Source organism: Notolabrus celidotus, chromosome 8, assembly GCF_009762535.1.
Source record: "Notolabrus celidotus isolate fNotCel1 chromosome 8, fNotCel1.pri, whole genome shotgun sequence".
Lineage (NCBI taxonomy): Eukaryota > Metazoa > Chordata > Actinopteri > Labriformes > Labridae > Notolabrus > Notolabrus celidotus.
In genome coordinates, this window is record NC_048279.1 from 35,089,090 (window position 1) to 35,105,882 (window position 16,793).

The 16,793-nt window shown below is 38.4% G+C and overlaps 1 protein-coding gene across 1 annotated transcript in view; it reads right to left on the reverse strand.

Annotated features, from left to right (window-relative positions):
• The window catches only part of slc36a1 (solute carrier family 36 member 1), an 85,563-nt gene that overhangs the window by 42,883 nt on the left and 25,887 nt on the right, over window positions 1–16,793 (reverse strand). The window contains exons 7-11 of the mRNA XM_034690905.1: window positions 14,810–14,899; window positions 14,546–14,630; window positions 7,192–7,419; window positions 3,785–3,883; window positions 1,637–1,803 (exon numbers count right to left, since the gene is read on the reverse strand). Coding sequence (XP_034546796.1) covers window positions 1,637–1,803; window positions 3,785–3,883; window positions 7,192–7,419; window positions 14,546–14,630; window positions 14,810–14,899 — 669 coding nt within the window. The remainder of the gene's footprint in view (window positions 1–1,636; window positions 1,804–3,784; window positions 3,884–7,191; window positions 7,420–14,545; window positions 14,631–14,809; window positions 14,900–16,793) is intronic.

A 16,793-nucleotide genomic window follows, 5' to 3' on the forward strand; every position in this document is an offset into this window, starting at 1 on the left:
TTTCATCAACATATATTGGTCTAAGAGGTCCCCAAAACATGTCTTTAAAGTTTATGCTCAAAAAAACACTTTGAAATCAGATTCTGGTCTGCCTGTAAACCCCTCTTTTTCAGCCCTGCTCAGAACAGGCTGTTTTCTGTGTCTGTGCCTTTAAATGAGAATGAGCCCTCTGACCACGCCCCCTCAGGAAGTGGATGTGGCCTCGGCTCTCCAGCACGTTGATCTAATGTTTACATGTTGGCTGAATATACATGGCTGCTCACAGACCCGCGTTACTTCAACCCTCTGAATCTGATCCAGAATCTGATCCTGACGGAGAGGCGCCTGCAGCAGGACCTTTCTGAACCATTGGTCACAGATTTAGTGTTTCTTGTTGTTTTATTTGTCAGTATGTCGACGTGTGTCTTGGTACACAGCTACAGCTACGAACATGTAGCGATGTGGCTATGCTAACTAGCGCTAGCACTTTTCCATGAAAGATAAAAATCATCCACTAGATCTTCAAATCTGCAGACGTGGGGAGTAAAACCGACCTTTGTGTTTATTAAGACAGCCTACAACTAGCATGCCTCCCTCCTAAGCTCCTTGTTAGCACACGTGTGTGCAGGGAATGAAAAACAGAGGAGGGGTTGAGTTGTATTTTATACAGTCTATGGGCTGAACAAGCTCCGAGCTCTGACAGAATGGATTCTTTTGAACGTTGAAACATCAAACTAAATGTGTTGAACCAAACTGGAATAAATTAAGTTGTATACCTGGAGCTATTAACGGTGATAGTGTCGAAAAATGGCAAACATGAAATATCAAACATACGCCCCCTGGTGGCTGGTTTTGTCATCGTCACCAACGCACATGAGGGGTAAAAACGATCAATGACGCACGGAGGCGAGGAGAGCTGGTAGACACGGCAAACATGTTGCAGGTAGGTGACCAAGCTAACACCTTCAACTAGCTAACTCTGCCTGTCAGAGGAGTGTAATGCTTACATTTCAACAGATTAGACGCACAGTGAGGGAAATATCGTGGATTTTGAAAGTCTGGAGGTTTCACTAGTAACACTTTCGTCTCATTAAAGCAAATATTCAAATTGATTTGTAATGAAATATGTTAAATCATTAAGTATGGGATGTAAAAATGTTACAATGGGGTAAATTATGTTTTAGGGAATGGTCCTATGGAAAGGAGGCTTCTTCAAATCAGTGAAAAACTCCTCACAGTGCCTTTAAAACAGGTAAATCTGGTGTTTTCTGCAGAGTGAAAGACCTTTTCATTTGAAAGCAAGTTTCAGAAACAGAAGTGCCGCTGTATCTTGTTCTGAAATCTTGTAAAAATTGAGGTTTTCTTGGGATTTCAGGATAGAAACACGAGTCAGAGTTGCAGAGAGTGGAAAGACATCCTCTCTGTCATGTTGTCAAATACTTAGAAAAAGAAGCTGTGTGCATCAACGTGCCAGGGGATTACCCTGCAGCCATTACAGACCATTTTCAGCTGCCAAACACACTGTACTGAAGTAAAACCAAGACTTTTTGTACCTGTTTATAATTCAGACTTCCCTCCAAATAATAAGAAAGAGGAAGAGGAACCTTGATTTAAAAAAAGGAGTAGTTCACCATTTAAACTCATGACTTTATCTTACCAGCAGTTTGGCAGGTTGAGAGTGATGCTCCCTCCTATGTGCTCCCCGAAGCACATGTATCCTATGGTGCCCAGGCTGATGTAGAGGAAGGTGACGATGCCCATCCCCAAATACAGAACAGGGATGAACTTCTGAGGCTTCTGCATCTTGTTCTCCAGGGGAAGAACCTGCAGACCCACAGAGACACTGTAAGCCACATAACGGAGCAACAGAACAAATGATGTGCGGGACGGGTCGCCTTCTCTTTTTGACATTTGAACAACAGTGTTAAGACTTCAAAAGGAGAAGACGTCATCGAAGGTTTGCAGTCAGTTTTGTTATTTTTGAAAAGTCACTTCCTCTCAGGCTGACATGTCTTGATTTTGGACATTACAATGAAGGCTAAGTTTTGTTTTGACATTTCAGCGAGAGGCCGAGGCTCTCCTGCTCTTCACTCAACCCATTAGAAAGTTCAGTATTCTCTCAGCACTCTGGACGCTGCTGATAGAATACAAATGAGGAGATCTCTGTGGACTGAAAAACTTCTGCAGAGATATCTGATCGGTACGTCTCACCACAACAAACACGACTTCTTGACTTAGGTTTCAACCAACCTTTACAGTCCCAATACTCTGCTGAGCATGTTTTATACATTTTAAATTATGCACAACACTTCCTCTTTTTAAAACTCAGAAAAAGGTTGATAAATGAGCAACAACTGTCAGTTACACACCAGCCTGCTATGCAAAGCGTATGCTTTACACTGTGTCATTATATGAGGCCTGTGCAGCATGATGCATGACAATCATGTGCAGACTGTTTAAATCATCCATTATGAAAGATGCGTTGAAGAACCAGAATAAAAAACAAGAACAAGAAGAGAAAAAAGAACCAGAACCAAAACAAGAACAAGAAGAGAAAGGACAAGAACAAGAACAAGAACAAAAACAAGAACGACAGAAGAGGAACCAGAAAAGAACCAAAACAAGAGCAAGAAGAGAAAAAAGGAGAACCAGGTAAAAACAAGAACAAGAAGAGAAAGAAGAAGAACCAGAACAAGAACAAGAAGAGAAAGAAGAAGAACCAGAATAAGAGCAAGAAGAGAAAAAAGGAGAACCAGAACAAGAACAAGAAGAGAAAGAAGAAGAACCAGAACAAGAACAAGAAGAGAAAGAAGAACCAGAACAAGAACAAGAAGAGAAAGAAGAAGAACCAGAACAAGAACAAGAAGAGAAAGAAGAAGAACCAGAAGACAAACAAGATCAAGAAGAAGAGAAAGAAGAATCAGAAAAAAACAAGAACAAGAAGAGAAAGAAGAAGAACCAGAACCAAAACATGAACAAGATAAAGAAGATGAACCAGAAGACAAACAAGATCAAGAAGAAGAGAAAGAAGAATCAGAAAAAAACAAGAACAAGAAGAGAAAGAAGAAGAACCAGAACAAAAACAAGAACAAGAAGAGAAAGAAGAAGAATCAGAACAAAAACAAAAAGAGAAAGAAGAAGAATCAGAATAAGAGCAAGAAGAGAAAAAAGGAGAACCAGAACAAGAACAAGAACAAGAAGAGAAAGAAGAAGAACCAGAATAAGAGCAAGAAGAGAAAAAAGGAGAACCAGAACCAGAACAAGAACAAGAAGAGAAAGAAGAAGAACCAGAACCAAAACTTGAACAAGAAGATAAAGAAGATGAACCAGAAGACAAACAAGATCAAGAAGAAGAAGAGAAAGAAGTACCAGAACAAGAACAAAAACAAGAACAAGAAGAGAAAGAAGAAGAATCAGAAAAAAACAAGAGCAAGAAGAGAAATAAGTGGAACCAGAACAAAATTAAGAACAAGAAGAACCAGAACAAAAACAAGAAGAGACAGAAGAAGAACCAGAACAAGAACAAGAAGAGACAGAAGAACCAGAAAAGGAACCAGAACAAAAAGATCCAGAACAGGAATAAGAACGAAGAAGAACAAGAACAAAAACAAGAACAAGAGGAGGAACAGAAGGAGGAATGAGGGGAAAAAGAGAATAACAAGAACAGAATAGAGGACTGGGAACAAGAACAGGGACAAGACAAGACGAATGAAAGTGAAAAAAGAAGAAGAGGGACAAAGGTCTCCAGGGACACATTTCATACTGCGTGTTTAAAGTGCTTCAGCAGTAATCAACAGTCACGTACCACTCCAATCCCTTCAAAGGCAAAGATGGCCGTCCCAAAGAAGAGAGGGTAGTCTTTAGCCCGGCCTACTTTAGGCAGATCGATGGGGTAGGTGATGTTCTGTGTGGAGAGAGACAGAAAACAAGACTTAGAAACTGCTAAAAACAAACAATGAACAATCAGATGGAGAACGAACACTTCGCACAGAGAGGACACGGCTGAGAGAATAAAAGACTTCATCACATTTTCACATTGGAGGATAAAAATGGTTCCAGAGTTTATGATGATCAACATTTAAAATAACTTTAACAGCTCTACGGTCCACCATAACTCCAAAGATCAGTGAGGTAGGCTGGACTTACAGCTGCTGTCTCTGCTTTAATACTGAATCCTCTATGATTTTACTCTGGATGATCATATTTTAAACTCCTCTTAAAATGAAGGTCACAGACATGAGCCAAAACCTTAAAACCATCATGAGGAATCATTAAAACCCAAATGGAGGCAGGCACATAAGAACCTCGGCTATACCTGTGTTTAACACTGAAACTCGAACACAAGAAGAGGCGTGAAATCAAACGGAGCGAGATTCCAGAAGTTTTCGGCCATGCTCGTGGCCTTTATGCTTCTGTGTTTCCAAAAACTCTCAGTTCAGGTGATTCATCAGCCACAGAGAGACCACAGAGGCCGCATAGATCACTTAGTGCTGAATCTTTGTAAGCTTTCTGATGCAAGAAATTGCTTCTTTTTTTTTTCTTCCAAGGCAAGGCCGTTTCTCTGGGAACACGACTGCTATATATCTGTAAAGGGCAGAAGCTGCATGATGAAATACTCCATAACAGGAAACCAGGTAATCTGCAGACTCTGTCACTATCACTTGTCCTGTTATCCATAACAACCCGGGGACCCAATCAGCAGAGTGGAAACAAAGAGATGGATTATAACACACGGAGGGAGAAGTGGTGCTTTAAGGAGGCCACTTTCAGAATGAAATGAAGAAAAGGTCGCTTTGGATTTCTGCTGCTATTAGTTCATCACAGATTATAGTCTTACAAATGGAAAATCTGCACCTAACTCACCACAAAACAATCTGGATTATTCTGCATGCACTTATTTCTTGAGTGAAGCACCAAACTGCACCTCTTGGTTTGGAGGAGCGGATCCAAATGTGTCCGTATATTTCAGTTTTTCTGAATCAGGTTTCAGCTCCAGGATGCAAACTGCAGGGCGTGTTTTAAATGTGGGCATCTTAATTTATCGCTGCAGAAAACAATCACTGCTCTGTGTGTTGATGTTTGAAGCTTTACTGGAGTCAAACAGACAATAAGTAGACTAAAACTGTGATGCTGCTTCCTGCTTCTGAAAAGTAGCACCTTGTCGGACCAGATGACGCAAATCAAAGGGAAATGTCACCAATTTCCAACCTTATCTGTAACTATCCGAGCCGGGTGTATAGAATGAAAAATGCCTGCAGTTTCCTCTCAGGTGCAGCTTTAAAAGCTGTTTTTTTATATAATCTTTTGATGTCACTGCTGGCCTGGAAGATCTCTCTTTGCATTTGTAGTCTCAGTCTTTAGTTGCATCGCAAACTAGCTATGAAATGTACATGTGGCACAATGTCTACAAAACAGACATGCAGGTAATGTTGAAGTCAAGTCACATCATTTAGTGGTACTCAATGGTAAAAAAAATAGGATATAGTTTCAATAGTAAAGAGTACAATATATTATTATTTTATTTTATTCTATTTTATTTTATCTTTATTTTATTTTAGTCGTATTTATATCTTAATTTATTCCTTCTTCAATTAATATTTAATCTTTATTTTATTTTATTCAAATTTATATCTTGTTTTTTAATTCCTTCTATTAATATTTTATCTTTATTTTTTGTATTTATATCTTATTTTATTCCTACTTCAATTAATATTTAATCTTTATTTTATTTTATTCAAATTTATATCTTTTTTTATTTTATTCAAATTTATATCTTTTTTTATTCCTTCTTCTTTTAATATTTTCTTTATTTTATTTGTATTTATATCTTATTTTATTCCTTCATTTATTAATATTTTATCTTTATTTTATTCGTATTCATATCTTATTTTATTCCTTCTTTTATTAATATTTTATTTGTATTTATATCTTATTTTATTCCTTCTTTTATTAATATTTTATTTGTATTTATATCTTATTTTATTCCTACTTCAATTAATATTTAATCTTTATTTTATTTTATTTGTATTTATATCTTATTTTTTTATTCCTTCTATCAATATTTTATCTTTATTTTTTATTTTATTCGCCTTTATATCTTATTTTATTCCTTCTTCTTTTAATATTTTATCTTTATTTTATTCATATTTATATCTTATTTTATTCCTTCTTCTTTTAATATTTTATCTTTATTTTATTTGTATTTATATCTTATTTTATTCCTTCTTATATTAATATTTTATCTTTATTTTATTCATATTTATATCTTATTTTATTCTTTCTTCTATTAATATTTTGACTGTCTTACATACTGTTTATAAGAGCTCTGTAATGACTGAATTCCCCTCCCGGGATAAATAAAGTATTTCTGATTCTGATAATCACACATGTTAAAATCTAAATCTAATGAATGTATCTTTAAATTTCAAGGAGTCTGAATCTGGTATGTACGCATACCTATCCCTCTCAAAGACATGGACGAGGAGCAGTTAAACCATGATGTGTGGATGAGGAGTAAATTGAATGATATCTCCTTGTTCTGATACAAGAACCCTAATGAAGTGTCAGCTGGCTGGAGGGAGACGCCAAGACTCCAAGACGCTGGGAGTGTCCAGTCAGAGAGCGTTTATTGATTTTAAAGCTTGTTATCTCTTAACAAAGTGGGGAAAGTGGTCCTTTAATAATATCTGTATCCGTTTTTCCAGACGTCTCTAGCTGGAGTCCTGCAGACAGCTGGTAGTATTGTGGTTTCTTTATACAATGAGACAGAAGAAGCGGACAGCGAGCGCTCATTGCTGCATGATTCAATGTGATATATGATGCTTGCAGATATCAAAAGATCTGTTTAAACTTCATATTTTAAAGCTCAGATGTTAACACAAACCTCACTGCCAGTTACTTCAAATGTGGAATAACTTTATGCCAACTTTTTGAATAACTCTGTGCTAAAGAAGTGGTTTTAGATTGGGAGAGAAAAGGGCTGAATACCTCTCAAGAAGAAAAGAGCAACACATTTTGAACCTGCTGGACTTAGGGGTCTAACATACGTCTACTTGGCTCAGCACCCATGTGTGGTCTGTAACATAATCAAATATTCTGTACCTTGAACTGCAGCCAGGTTAAGAAAGCCCGCTCTGAGCCACAGCACTGAATTCAGTAAGTCTTCTCTGAATGAATTAAGGTCAAGCTGAGAAAGATAAACCTGCTGTTTACCATCAGAGAGTAGAAGTAGATGAGGATCAGGCTGGCCGTCATGACCAGGTTGGCCATCAGAGAGAGGGGGGCCAGGTACTTCAGGTTGGGGGTGAAGACCAGCAGGACGAAGAAGGGCAGGAAGCAGAGCATGTAGAGACGGGAGTCGAAACTGGGCACCAGGACCTGCGTCTGGTTGGTGAAGTTGACGTGGCAGCTGAAGGTGGTGGCGTTGGCTGCTTCTACCACCTGGGGATGACGCAGACGAAGAGGAGAAAGAGTCAGAGGAAATATCTACAAATGTCACTACTGAGACTGATTTCATCTTCCCCTAAGATAGCTGCTTATTTTGACAGATCAGTGATCCATTCAGGAACACTAGAGGGGATCGGATCCTCGTTCTTTCTACTATCAAGTCATTTAAATTAACATGTTTCACAGTTCTTGGATGCAACTTTCTTTTTGTTTTACATGCTTAAAGCAAACATGAACCACAAACATGAACCACAAGCATGAACCACAAGCATCAAGCAGAGATGCTTTAAGTGTATAAACCAGGAAGGCCTCTCAGATCCTCGGCCTCCTTTCTTTTAGCTGTTCCTAAGAGGAGAACAAAAACATTTGGTGATGCTGCTTTCAGACACAACACTCCTAAACTATGGAACAGGCTGCTGGAGGATCTGAGAGGAGCTGATAGAGATATTGAGACTTTTAAACGTAAATTAAAAACCTATTTATTCAGTCTGGCTTTTATGTAGGGTTTAAAAATGTTATTACTTACTTTTTAATAATATAATAATAATTAATATAATTTATATAGCACTTTTTTAGTCGCTTTACATAAAGGTAAAACTAAAAAATAAAACATATAAATAAAACAAAACAGGGACAGAGGTGGGGCGGGGGGGGAGAGGTCATGGGTTCTATGCTTTTTGGAACAGGTAGGTCTTGAGGTGGTTTTTAATTGAGAGGAGAGAGTCAGATTTGCAGATGTGTGGAGGGAGAGAGTTCCAGAGAGTGGGGGCAGTGATAGCAAAGGCTCTGTCCCCCAAAGGTGCGGTGCTTGGACTTGGTGATAGGGGGACAGGAGGTTGGCATCTGATGATCTGAGGCGGCGAGATGGGGAGTGGCGTTTGAGGAGGTTGTTCAGGTAAGAGGGGGCGAGGTTATTGAGGGTTATTTAGTTTTATATTTATTTAAATGTTGCTGTATTATTTTACTAATTTAACTGTTAATCTTATTTTATTTTTTATCTATTTATCTATTTTTATTTATTTACTTTATTTTCAACTTTATTGATATTTTTTTAGCCTTAATTCTCTTATCCTTAACCTTTTTTAATGTATTTATTTTAACTATTTATTTAATTTATTTTAATTACACATATTTTATTGTTGTCTTTGTGCATTAGTCTCTATTTTAAAATCCATCATTGTTTTTTAATATGTCTTGCCACTATTTTATTTCTGCTTCTTTCTTGTTTTCAATCACTGTAAAGCACTTTGAATTGCATTTGATTTGTATGAAAGGAGCTATATAAATAAAGCTTGATTAGATAGATAGATCTTTATTTGTCCTTAATAATAAGGAGATTTGTTGCCACCGTCTGTACAGGAATACATGTATGAACACAATAACCATAACCATCCACCCAGCCTCACAGCAATGGTGCCCCGCATCCCACAAATATACACACCAGACACATATGCACACACTGGGCACATATAAAACCCCCCCGAACACATATGAACACACTGGACACATATATGCACACCGGACACATATAAACACACCGAACACATTACAGTGGCATTCTGTTTAGCAGTGCTATGGCCGATGGGACGAAGCTTCTGCCAAACCGGGCTCGCCTACAGTAAGGGGATCTGTACCTGCGACCGGAGGGGAGTAGTGTGAAGACTGAGTAGAGGGGGTGTTGGGGGTCCAGTGTTATAGTGCGTGCTCTGCGTGTGATGGCTCTGTTGTTGAGGTCAGACAGGTTGGGTGTGGGGAGGCGGATGGTTTTGGTGGCAGTGTTTGTGGTGCGTACGAGTTTGTTTTTGTTGGAGACAGTTAGCATGTTGTAGTAGCAGGGGGAACAGTAGAGGAGAATGGGTTGGATGATGCTTTGGTACAGTAACAGTAGAAGGTGGGGGGCGACAGAAAGTGCCCCCCACCAGTGATTGATTGATTGATTGATTGATTGATTGATTGATTGATTGATTGATTGATTGATTGATTGATTGATTGATTGATGCTATTGGTGATGTTTCTACACCACTTGTTTTTACTGACTGACAGATTAAAAACAGATTTGGAAGAAGAACAGAGAGTGGATTAAAAAACTCAAATGTGCACACAAAAAGAAGCACGAGGGGTTGTTAAAGTCTGCCTGGTTAAGTGTGAGTTGCAGCTGAAGAAAGGAGGCTGACTGAGTAGAAGGATGGCACCACCTAGTGGTAAAAACATGTGATACAAGGACGGGTCTATGCAAGACCATCAGGCTCTTTTAACAAACTAAGCAGATATTAAACATCAGATTAAAACTAACAAGAGGTCTACAAAGACACATGACGAGGAGTGTTTTCTCTCACACTAACGGTTATGTATGTAAACAGCTTATTCTTTATGTGACATGTGACTGTCGTTACACTAAGCTCCTGTTTTCATGGGAGCAAGCGGAGACGGCCCCGAAGCTTCAAGCTGGAGTACGGTAAGTAAGGGTAGAGTACTTTAAAGGGGACATATCACGCTTTTTTCATCAACATATATTGGTCTAAGAGGTCCCAAAAACATGTCTTTAAAGTTTATGCTCAAAAAAACACTTTGAAATCAGATTTTGGTCTGCCTGAAAAGTCCTCTTCTTCAGTCCTCCTCAGAACACTCTGTTTTCTCTCTGACCACGCCCCCTCAGGAAGTGGATGTGCCTCGGCTCTCCAGCACGTTGATCTAATGTTTACATGTTGGCTGAATATACACGGCTGCCCAGAGATCACGTTACTTCAACCCTCTGAATCTGATCCTGACGGAGAGGCGCCTGCAGCAGGACCTTTCTGAACGATTGGTCACAGATTTAGTGCTTCTTGTTGTTTTATTTGTCAGTATGTCGACATGTGTCTTGGTACACAGCTACGAACATGTAGCTATGTGGCTATGCTAACTAGCGCTAGCACTTATCCATGATAAATAAAAATCATCCACTAGATCTTCAAATCTGCAGACGTGGGGAGTAAAACTGACCTCTACCAGAAAGGCAGCAGGACCTTTTATGAAGGATTGGTCACAGATTTTGTGTTTCATGTTGTTTTATTTGTCAGTATGTCGAAGTGTGTCTTGGTACACAGCTACAGCTACAGCTACAGCTACAGCTACAGCTACAGCTACAGCTACAGCTACAGCTACAGCTACGAACATATAGCTATGTAGCTATGCTAATTAGCGCTAGCACTTATCCATGACAAATAAAAATCATCCACTATATCTTCAAATCTGCAGACGTGGGGAGTCAAACAGACCTTTGTGTTTATTAAGACAGCCTACAACTAGCATGCCTCCCTCCTAAGCTCCTTGTTAGCACACATGTGTGCAGGTAATGAAAAACGGAGGAGGGATTCAGTATTATTTTATACAGTCTATGGGCTGAACAAGCTCCGAGCTCTGACTCCGTGACAGACCGGATATTGTTGTGACGTAACAAAAACACTGAAGTCTGAAATGGCTGGTTTCACACACATTTACAGAAAGGTGGAGAAATCAGAACAGGGGCAGAATGGATTCTTTTCATTCTCGGGGGGTTTGTAGACAGGGACACATATTTCAGGTAAAGAACCATTAAAAATTCAATTTTGCATGATATGTCACCTTTAATTTTCTTAATTTTATTTGATCATTTTATTTGATTATTTATCATTTAAATGTATTTTTTTTTTTTTTTTATTCATTATTTTAATGTTCCTTATTTATACTTTTCACTTTTTCTAATTTTCTCGATGTGATGTCGTCCTCTTACTCTGAAAACCTCTTTTTTGTCCTTTTAATGCTTTTATTTACTTATCTTCTTCTATTTATTTATTTATTTGATCTATTTACCCTTGGAAAAACCTCTCAATACTAATTTACTGGTCTATTGTCACACCACTTCATTGTGTTTAATTGAAGTATTCCTTTTAACCTCTTGCATTGTATTCTGTTTTGCGTTGTTAAAATTCCTCCTCCCTGTCTGTCTAAAGGTTCACTCTGTTATTCAAACCATGCTTTATTTGTCAAAGCACTTTGTAAACATTTGTTTTTAAATAAAGTTATTATCAAGTCAGAATCTCAGGAACAGATAGATTCAAACACAAGAGTCTGATTCAACTTTGTCCTGAATCAGGAATAAAGGGTTTCACTTTGAGGCATTCGGGCGGTGTAACGTTCAGGGACATAAACAGTTAGATCATCAGATCTTTAACCCGGGGGTGATAAGGGTGATGAGAACACAGGTCGAAAGTCATTCGTAGATAAAATAAGAGCACAGAGGGGAAAGCTTGACTTCCATCAGAATTAATTCCCTTATTTAAAGTCCTGTCTTCTGGATGTCTGAGTTTTTGAATCGCAGGAAAACTTTAACAGTTTTCTGTGACAGAGGACACTGGGGGGTTCAGCACTATCTTAAAGCCGATGCATGATAATGTTCATGATTTGCAAATTTCATTGCATCTTCAAGCAGGATTTTTTGCAACAAAGTGGTGACAGAGTTCCTCCAGTGTTTGTTTTTTCTGTGCACAACTCTTTTCGGACGTTGTGTGGTTTTATGTAAAGTCAAACTTCTGTCAGAGCTGATGCACAGAAACATCTCCCCTCAGGTCTGCACCATCACTCTCCTCCTAGTGACCCACTTCTTGGTATCTGGTGTGGAATGTGTAAACATTGAACGCACTGAAGCCCACTCACTCTCTGGCTGAGTGCATGTGTGGATAATCCTGTTATGTAACTATGGGAATTTATATCCACACCATGTATGAACATCTACAGCAACATGTTCTTCGTCTCCTTCACTTCTACACACTTGAATAATTTTGCAGCTTGGACTTGAGCGCCTTCTCCTCCGTTTCACCTGCTGCATGAACCAAATTATCTTCATGATGATACCGAGATGATTTAACAAGTCCGTAATCAAACTGGGTTCAGGTACGTTTATCTGGGTGGGGCCTGCTAACACCAGAGATTTGTTCTGATTTCTAGAGCTGAGCAGGTGAAAGGTCAGAAGATACAGTGACCTGTGTGTAATGTTGACACAGCAAACAGCCTCTCCCACAACATGAAGACAACAGCATGTTACAGAAGACGGCTGGTACCTGCACACTAGTTTGAACTTAGTTTGAGCTTAGAAAGATGGCATCAGTTACACAGCCTGTTAAGTATCCACATGTTGGTTGGAGCAATCACAGTAGCTTCTGTATGTCTTTATAATTACGTGCCCAACACACAGGCTTAGGAATTAGAGAATTCCCTTTTTAAAGTAGTGTGTACTTCTTTTTAATATAGCTTTTAATTTGAATTAATTTCTTCTCAGCCCTGGACTGCATTGTTACCATTATTACCATTGTGTTTATTACATTTTATTTTTCTGATATCTATGTGATTTTATTTGATTGATGTTATTGTAATGAGTTTATTTTTATTTATGACATTTATCAGATTTGATTTTATTGATTTTACTCTAATGAGTTTGATTTGTTTTAATATGTATCTTGTATTTTTATCATTAAAAGGTGACATATCACGCTTTTTTCATCAACATATATTGGTCTAAGAGGTCCCCAAAACATGTCTTTAAAGTTTATGCTCAAAAAAACACTTTGAAATCAGATTTTGGTCTGCCTGAAAAGCCCTCTTCTTCAGTCCTCCTCAGAACAGTCTGTTTTCTCTCTGACCACGCCCCCTCAGGAAGTGGATGTGGCCTCGGCTCTCCAGCACGTTGATCTAATGTTTACATGTTGGCTGAATATACACGGCTGCTCACAGATCACGTTACTTCAACCCTCTGAATCTGATCCAGAATCTGATCCTGACGGAGAGGCGCCTGCAGCAGGACCTTTCTGAACCATTGGTCACAGATTTAGTGTTTCTTGTTGTTTTATTTATCAGTATGTCGACGTGTGTCTTGGTCCACAGCTAGGAACATGTAGCTATGTGGCTATGCTAACTAGCGCTAGCACTTTTCCATGATAAATAAAAATCATCCACTAGATCTTCAAATCTGCAGACGTGGGGAGTAAAACCGACCTTTGTGTTTATTAAGACAGCCTACAACTAGCATGCCTCCCTCCTAAGCTCCTTGTTAGCACACATGTGTGCAGGGAATGAAAAACGGAGGAGGGGTTGAGTTGTATTTTATACAGTCTATGGGCTGAACAAGCTCCGAGCTCTGACTCCGTGACAGACCGGATATTGTTGTTACGTAACAAAAACACTGAAGTCTGAAACGGCTGGTTTCACACACATTTACAGAAAGGTGGAGAAATCAGAACAGGGGCAGAATGGATTCTTTTCATTTTCGGGGGGTTTGTAGACAGGGACACATATTTCAGGTAGAGAACCATTAAAAAGTCGATTTTGCATGATATGTCACCTTTAATAGTACTGATTTTAATTTTTTTTATTGTATTTTTCTGATATTTATGTGATTTTATTTGATTGATGTTACTGTAATGAGTTGATTTATGTTTATGAAATTTATCTGATTTATTGTAATGATTTTATTATTATTAAATTTTTCTGATTTGTATCAGATTTAATTGTATTTATTTTACTGTAATGATTTAGATTTTCTTTTCATATTTACCTTTTTTTGTAATTGTAATGACTTTATTTTTATTTTATTGTATTTTTCTGATATCCATCAGATTTGATTTTATTGATTTTTTTGTAATGATTTTATTTTTTCTGATATTGTTTTATTTCATTGATTTTATTGTAATGAGTTAGATTTTTTTAAATATGTATTTTATATTTTTATTATTAATTGTACTGATTTTATTTTTTATTGTATTTTTCTGATATTTATTTTATTGATTTAATTGTAATGATTTTATTTTCATTTCTAACTTTTTCATATAACTTTCCTCTATCTTCCTTCCACCTTGTATCATTCTACCTGTTGCTGTTGTTTTCAGTCTGTTTCTTTCTTTTTAATATTTTTGTGAAGCACCTTAAGCTGCATGCTTGAATGTGTGAAATGTGCAATATGAATTCTTGAAACGTCTTCAAGGATTTCTACCAGTCCAGTTGCCTTACGGATCAAGCTTTGGATTACCATGACCTGGATGACTGAGAACCTTCACAGATATATGAATAAAAATGAGTGGAGTGTGTGTCGTGTGTGTGTGACCATGACCTGTTTGATATTGTCACTGAGGAAGACAAAGTAGACGCAGCAGAAGCCCAGCTGAGTGATGATTAGAAACACGTTCACTGTCTGCCTGAGAGAGACACAAAAAAAACACAGAGGAGGTCAGACAAAGAGAAGGAATGTGTTTCTGTTTATCATGTGCAACTTTGTTACTTTGCTTTTAACACCTGGGGGGAAACTAAGAAGAGATGAGTGGATTTCAAATAGGAACCTCTCAACAAAGCACAGAAGGTGAGATACTTGTCTTACTTTCCACACTGTGAGTGTCTCCTCAGCCATGACACGTTTTCCATCCCATACTGCACCGCCTCGCCGTAGGTCAGAAACGGCCTGTTCACCCTGCACAGAGACACAAAGTCACATCAATACTTCTTATTAGTACTCCTAAAACAAGATGAAAGTTGTAGGAAACCCTTTACAGCCTCAAAGTAAGCGTGCACAATGAAGAAAAATGCATCTGCACAGCTGCTAACAAGACCAGCCCTCTGCAGATGGATGTAATTGCAAGTTTAGTCTGCAGCCTATTGATCGTGCATGTCTAAGAGGAGGAACTGAAGCTTCTGGCCTTGTAATGAAGAAGCTGCCGAAGCAGCAGCAGCAGCAGAATCTCTCCCTGTATTCTATGAGATTGATATAGGTTGTGTATTTTTAGAAGTGGAGTAGAAGTACAGGAGGATCTATTCCTGGAGGCCCGTTGTGTACACGCTCGTCATTCATGCTCTCTGTCTGTTAATCCTCTTTAGCGTCGCAGGGCATGCTTGCGTATGTCCCAGCGTGAACGGGGCAAAGGGCAGGACGGTGACACTGCGACAGGCCGCACAAACTGCAGCTCACTAATAGAGCCCTGTTAGCAAGTTTAAGTGCACTTAAGTGTGATAATCACTTCAGGTGTCAGACAATTACAGCTGTGAACAGATCAGGGATCACTTCAGGAGTCAGTTATATAACCTCTGAGCTGTAAACTTGACTTGTGACAGCGTTTACTGCAGCACGTGTGTTTGATGGAGCTGATCACAGGTCAGTCACGTTATTTCTGTTAAACAATCCCAAACTTAGTTCCCTTATAGCCTTCAGAGAAGGGTGGACAGTCTGGCCTAAGTAGACTTTAATCTGTCAGCTACAACAAACAGCAACTGTTGCCTCGGTGAACAGCTCGGCACACACGGCGAGCGAGCAGACGCTGTGGTTTCACAGTGAATAGATTACAGAGCAGCTAAAAGCCACGGCGGACCTGCTGTGAGGGAAACACAGATAGTGACAGGAAGTGGTCTCCAGGCGGTGATCTGGAAACAAACAGCTGCAGCTACACGGAAAAAAATAATAACAATGTAAACCTAGTGCCTTTTATTTGAACCTGGTTTATCTCAACCTGCCTTATCTCGCTGAAGGTCAGGAGAAAATACTGAGCAACAGTTCAATCCAGGGACGGTGCTGCCTTCACAGGAGAGGGGAGCGCTGGACGATTCAGCTTTGTGATTAGTGTTGGTTTAAAGGACAGTCAGGGTTTCTAATGAATCATTTTTTAATGCCTGATCAAGGTTCCAAGTGTTTGTCATTACCTCTCTGTTAAACAGCTTTTGGAAACATTGGAACAAAAGCCTTTTTATGCTCTGATCAAAATGAATGTGTAAACTGTGGTCATGTGATCTCTTTATTTCTTGCTGGACATGTATTTTACTTATTTTTAGTCTTTTATATCACTCTTGTGCTGTTATGGACCTATGAGTCTGAAATAAAGTATATTTATCTATCTATCTATCTATCTATCTATCTATCTATCTATCTATCTATCTATCTATCTATCTATCTTAATTGATTTTATTTAGTTTCTATTTCTAAAGTATTTCACGTCACATTCCTCTATCTGGTTTTAGTCTTGAATCATTTCATCTGTTGCTGTGGTTTTCTGTCTCTGATCTTTACTGAAGCACTTTGTGCTGCAGGCTTGAATGTATGAAAGGTGCTTTATAAATTAAAATGAGTTAAGTTGAGTTGCTTTTTTAACAAAAGCCATTGTTTGTAAAAAATGTTGTCTGTTTTGCAAAGAAAAATGCAGTCCATCCAGATACAGTTTGGACTTTCTTCAGAGTGCAGTGCATGAAGGAAACAAGTTTTAGATGATCGCCCTAATGATGCCAGGGTTTAACAAGAAGTGAAGTGTAAGAAAATCAACTTCATCAACCTGCAACCTTTTCATTTTTTTAAAAAAGACATGCAGAAGTGCTGATTTCTT